The following is a 6,364-nucleotide window of genomic DNA, read 5'->3' as shown; positions in this document are numbered from 1 at the left end:
AGTAATTTTAAAAAATAAATAAAAATAAAATTAGAAACAAATTACTATGATTCTTTTTTCCTTGAATTTTTAAATTAATAGTTATGTGTATAGCATCAAAATACAATGTCTATATTAAACTTTCTGGAAATATTTTTGGTATCATTAAAGTTGATTCAATGCAGAAATCTTTATGGAAAAAGATCCTGAAGAAAAATTGCAATCTACCTCCCAACACACACAGAATGACAACAATGTAGCGGAGAATTTTCTATCTGAACAGTCTATGAGGACAGAGTAGAATCTTTAGGGAAATTAAGTTTGTAATTATTATTATGAACACATTTTAAAAACAGATACATTCTATATTGATTCATTTATATACATCCTTGGTATAGCAAGTTGAAAATCATCCACAACTAAGTTAGAAATGAAGAAGCCTTGGATGAAATGGTCATTAAAACATTACATATGTTTAAAAATTTCTAATTGTGCAAATGACACTGAATAAGCAAAATCTTGAATTAGACCAGATATCAGAATTCATCTAATACAGTCTTTAACCACAAATGATTAGGCAAAACTTAAAGCAAAAACTATTAAAAAAAAAAAAAAAGAAAGAAACCAAAAAGGCAAAACTTCAAGAATTTCTCTACCATAAAAGCTTCCTGGATTTTTTTGTTAACACAAGTACTGCTACCTATGTATCTGGAGGGGAGGAGTCAAAACATTTGTGGGTGCACAGAGCTTTAAACTGCTACTGTTTTCCCCAAAAAATACATATATTGCATTATCTTTCAATCAACTCTCCAGTTCATAAACCATATTTGACTTCAAAGGCTGTGGCTTTTCTTCTCCTCTTTCAAACACAACCTCCAACCACAGCCATTTCCTAGTATTTTCAACCAGAAATTTTTTAAAGATTGAATAAAAATTATAAAGTAATAAAATATGATCACTTATGGCAGGTATTTAGTAGGATGAAGGTTGAAAGTGGTGACTATAAAGAAGTTTAGGTTATTTATAAACTCCTTTTATCCTAATTTTCTCAAAATGTGATTAAAGTACCAAAAAAATAAAAACAGAAAAGAAACTTACCTCATCCACATTTTCAAAGGCATTGATGATGTCATAAGGTAAACAAGACAACAGATCGATCACAAACCAAGTTTTCAGATAGTTCATCCTTATCAACTTGGGGTCAGAAATAACCTCTCCACCAGGTCCCACAAAGGTTGTGTGAAAATTTAAAACAATGTCAACCAGAAAAATAACGTCCACCACACTGTCCAGCACCAGCCAGGCTATGTTGTTCTGCTTCGTTTTGAAGGAGACGTTGTAAGGAACCATAATGGCGGTGTAGAAGGTAAGAATTAAAATCACCCAATCCCAAGTTGTTTTAAAAGCACAATAGTGTAAAATAATGTGTGGTGGCGTCTTTGGCGCTTCTTGCTTATACTGAGGAAGGATATCTGATCCCAGCTGAAGAACCTAAAAGAGACAAAATGCATTTATAAGTGACCCGGACGTCTCTGCAAAGTTAGTAATGAATGCAAATTTTCTGGCAGACAAACCACTGGTTTCAAAGCCAGCCATGCTTTGTAATTATATCTCTTCTCCTGAGTTGTATCAAGGTTTGTCCAAAGTCACTGCAAATCCAATCACTCTATCGAAGTTGATTTGTCTGCCATTCCCTCTGACTTCCTCTCCCGTGGCCAACTCATTCAGAAACTGGTGCCCACACATGGAGGGCAGAAAGAGACCAAAGAAAGGCAGACCACGCCAGATCAGCAGGTGGCAGTTTTCATAGGCAAGGGAACTTACAAGGTTTCATTGGGTAAACACAAAACCAGAGGTTTCAGAACCCACCCACCAAATCTTAAAAGTTTATACAGAGGTTTAACTGGCTTCAGTCATGTATACAGTCCAGATGTTCTCAACCACAGCTAACTCTCTCAAGCTTGTATCCTTGAAAATGGCTCCCACAATGGGCATGGTGGGCAGAAAGTACATTTAAGGACAAGGGAGGGGGTGAGGAGCTTCCAGTTGCTTGGGTCCAGCTCAAGGAACACCTGGCAGTCCCATCCTCTTGATGACCTCCTCCAACACCAACACTGATCCACAGCACTGCTGGACATCCACTACTGGAAGTGCCTTCTGCACATTCACTGGGCAGAAGTGCCTAGAATCACACATCTCACAGACTGGCCAGCTGTTATTTGCAGGGCTCACCATTACCCATTCTTTACATATTTGGGATTTGAAGGAGCATAACTTTGATTCTAAAGGCTTTGCTGAACCTCAGGGCCCCACTATTGGTGATCTTGCTGTTGCATGGGACTCAACCAGGGCCCTAATGACAGGCACAACAGTATCAGAGCTATAAATGTTATAGCCTGCTTTCCTCTGTTTCCCTTTCAATCAGATTTAAAGAATATTGGATTTCCTGCCCAGATGCAAATTTCCTTTAGAAAAAAATTCTAAATACTCAGGTTTGTTTCTCCATACCTTTTTGACAAATTGACAATTTTCCATGCAGGTTTATGTGAACCCTGACTTATTCTGATTAGGTCTCATTAAAGAGACAATGAGAAAAAGCAGATGGCAGTGCAAGAGCAGAGGTCTGGGCAACCCTGGGAAAAGGCAACAGACACAGGACTTAGCACTTCCGTCCAGAACCTGGAACATGGACATTGTGTAAAGGAGTTGAAAAAGCAGGTTGAAGACCTCTGCTTCATGCCACCAATGAAGCTATAACTGAGTAAACCTGTGTATTAAGGAGTTTGTAAGTGGGACTTTGATGAACAATATTTTCAGCAGCTTTACCATCTTATACATTCAACTATTCAGTGTCCCTAAGACTAACGGGACCGAGAAAGTAGGAGTCAACAAGTTCAAATTATAAAATCATAAATGCACTAAATTTATGTCAATGCACAAATAGATGTAAACAAAAATACCTCTTGGCCTGTAATTTATATGCAACAAAGCAAAATAAGTAAACTAGCATTTTTTGAAGTTTGAGACTTATCCTGAAGTCTCTCATATGTACAACTTACACAACTGAAAACTAAGCATATAATATAATCATTGCTATTTTGAAACATGAAAGAATCACTGATATTCTCTTTAGGTGTATATTATAATTATTGTTTTAAGCTTGGGAGCTATAAGAATTATTTATAAAGATTTTTACATATTTATGCTCATTATCAGTACCCCAGTAATGCTTTTTCCATGAGATCTTAAATTACTTAGCAACAAATTATCCTGCAGGTAGATTAAGTTTCATGTTGAGACACAGAATTACATATAAAGACTCCTACAGAATCATGGCTTCTCCTTCACCTTTCAACCACAGATCTATTCATTCCAACATCACTGTGTTAAACATGAAAATTTCCTTCATACTCAATGTTAGTATTATACCATCTGTATTTACACACTCTGTAGTTTGAGCACAAAGAAACACACTTAGAAAATAAACTCAGTGCCAGGTTGCATTAGGACCTTTACGGGCACTCAGTACTTTTGCCTTCCTGGACCCCTTCCTCCTTAAAAATAATAAAATAAAAATTATACTTTATTTAATATTTTTATATTTATTTAAATATAAATACAACATAAATGTATAAGTTTTATTTAAAATTACATTTTAAATAAAAATATAGTTTGTTTAATATTTATATTTTTATTTAAAGTTATATTTTTATTTTAACAGCGTTATTACAAAGATGAACATTTAATTATTTATTTTTTTACCTAAAAGTTCATTTTTTTCCTTCAATTGCTAGTAGAAATTCAGGCATCCTGGTGGACCCCTAAAAGTGTTACTGGTGCTACACTCTGTGCTAATAGACAAATTGGTCCCACTCAGCACCCTGGAATAATATAAGGTGTCTCCTCTAGAGATGAACTCACTCTTGAGTTCAGTATTTCCTAAATCTGGCTACAAACTAGAATCATCTAGAGAAGTTGTTAAAAATACAGTATACTCATGCTTAGACCCCTATGCCAGAAAATAATTAAATTCATTTTGTGTATTAAATTAAATTCAGAGAATCTGTACTTTCAAAATCTTTCCAGGTGATGATAGCGTATGGTTCAAAATAAAAACCCTTGTCTTCTATTTCTTTAAACATTCATAACCCAGTTCTTCAGATGGTGACTTGAATTTTTAAAGCAATCCAAAACTGCTCCAAGAGAAAAAGGAGGAGCAGGGAGAGTAGGAGAAGAAAGGCAACACCGACAAAGCAAGGCATGGGACACCCCACATGCTTCAGTTTGATGTTTCTTCTATGTAGAGCTCTGCTTTAATCTCGGCCCCGTCATTGGGGCTTTTCTATAAAGCAGTGAGTAACGACTGTTTGCTTTATTTCATTTGTACTTTCAGGAGCAGTAAACCTTGGATAGATGGGGATGAAATCACATGTCCTGATGTATTTTTGTACTGATACAGACACATTCTTTCTCTCTGAATATCGGGAGCACACTGACTCTAAAGGAGTCAGAACCACAGATGCAAGTGGAAGCTGAATTCAATCAGTAGAATGTCAGAGCATGTTGAAAACTGATGAATTGCCTACACAGACACCAGAATCCTTGAAACTGGGGATCAGCTCTAAATTTAGGAGGCCTAGTGGAAATAGGATAAAATGTATATGTGTTGGGAAAAGTGAAAGGACCTGAAATTTAACAGCAAATCAAATACTCAAGCTGAGCAAATTACATGATTCTGACTACAACTGGAAAAATTGTCTTTCTGCTAACTTGGTGCCTCTTTTCAGTCAGTCTTTGAAAACCTAAAAGTACACATAGACTATATCTCTGTAGAAAACCTTGTTATTTCCACATGTTCCCTGAAATCAAGGCCTAAGATCTGACATAAAGCAGTTTTGTATCTGAATCAGCCTTATAAATTAGGGATGACTGATAAAGAACAATAACAAAAAGGCAAAGCAAAGAAAGAAAAAAATCAGATGGGAAGAAACAGGAATGAAAATTCATCAAGAGTAAAAATGAAAAGTGATGAGCTGTCCAGGGGATAGGAACTCTCCATTTGAGGTAGAGGAAAAAACCATCTTCAGTGATTTGGGGTGCTAAGGTAGAAATTTTTCCTCTCTATAGTCTCTTTCCTCATGTTCTTGCCCAGTTGTATTAACAAAGAAAGAAAAACTGAATAGGGTGTAGTTAAGACCTAGAAAGAGTCATGACCAAAAAAATCAGTAGTCACAGAAACAAGCTCCTACACTTTACCTTGACTTATAGAAAGAAACGAACAACCGAAGGCAGAAAAGAAAGTAGCTTCAAATTCAAGTAGTACTTAATAAAAAACACTATATTAAAAAGGAAGTTGTATCTGAGTGCATTAAATCTTCTGTCAACTGCATATTATCTTTTTTTTAATTTTATTTTATTTTTAAACTTTACATAATTGTATTAGTTTTGCCAAATATCAAATTGAATCCATCACAAGTATACATGTGCTCCCCATCCTGAACCCTCCTCCCTCCTCCCTCCCCATACCATCCCTCTGGGTCGTCCCAGTGCACCAGCCCCAAGCATCCAGTATCGTGCATCGAACCTGGACTGGCATCTCGTTTCATACATGATATTTTACATGTTTCAATGCCATTCTCTCAAATCTTCCCACCCTCTCCCTCTCCCACAGAGTCCATAAGACTGTTCCATACATCAGTGTCTCTTTTGCTGTCTCATACACAGGGTTATTGTTATCATCTTTCTAAATTCCATATATATGCGTTAGTATACTGTATTGGTGTTTTTCCTTCTGGCTTACTTCACTCTGTATAATAGGCTCCAGTTTCATCCACCTCATTAGGACTGATTCAAATGAATTCTTTTTAATGGCTGAGTAATACTCCATTGTGTATATGTACCACAGCTTTCTTATCCATTCATCTGCTGATGCACATCTAGGTTGCTCCTATGTCCTGGCTATTATAAACAGTGCTGCGATGAACATTGGGGTACACGTGTCTCTTTCCCTTCTGGTTTCCTCAGTGTGTATGCCCAGCAGTGGGATTGCTGGATCATAAGGCAGTTCTATTTCCAGTTTTTTAAGGAATCTCCACACTGTTCTCCATAGTGACTGTACTAGTTTGCATTCCCACCAACAGTGTAAGAGGGTTCCCTTTTCTCCACACCCTCTCCAGCATTTATTATTTGTAGACTTTTGGATCGCAGCCATTCTGACTGGTGTGAAATGGTACCTAGTGGTCTTGATTTGCATTTCTCTGATAATGAGTGATGTTGAGCATCTTTTCATGTGTTTGTTAGCCATCTATATGTCTTCTTTGGAGAAATGTCTATTTAGTTCTTTGGCCCATTTTTTGATTGGGTCATTTATTTTTCTGGAGTTGAG

General features: G+C 36.4%; 1 protein-coding gene across 1 annotated transcript in view; it reads right to left on the bottom strand.

Annotated features, from left to right (window-relative positions):
* KCNH5 (potassium voltage-gated channel, subfamily H (eag-related), member 5) overlaps positions 1-6,364 on the bottom strand; it is a gene marked incomplete at its 3' end in the record, with an annotated part of 232,481 nt that overhangs the window by 156,381 nt on the left and 69,736 nt on the right. The window contains exon 6 of the mRNA XM_010846828.1: positions 1,078-1,470. Within this exon, the coding sequence (XP_010845130.1) occupies positions 1,078-1,470 (393 nt within the window). The remainder of the gene's footprint in view (positions 1-1,077; positions 1,471-6,364) is intronic.

This window comes from Bison bison, unplaced genomic scaffold (genome assembly GCF_000754665.1).
Source record: "Bison bison bison isolate TAMUID 2011002044 unplaced genomic scaffold, Bison_UMD1.0 scf7180017864239, whole genome shotgun sequence".
In the NCBI taxonomy this organism is placed as follows: Eukaryota; Metazoa; Chordata; class Mammalia; order Artiodactyla; family Bovidae; genus Bison; species Bison bison.
The sequence above is the reverse complement of the archived record's forward strand: the minus strand, read 5'-3'. Positions and strand labels throughout refer to the sequence as shown.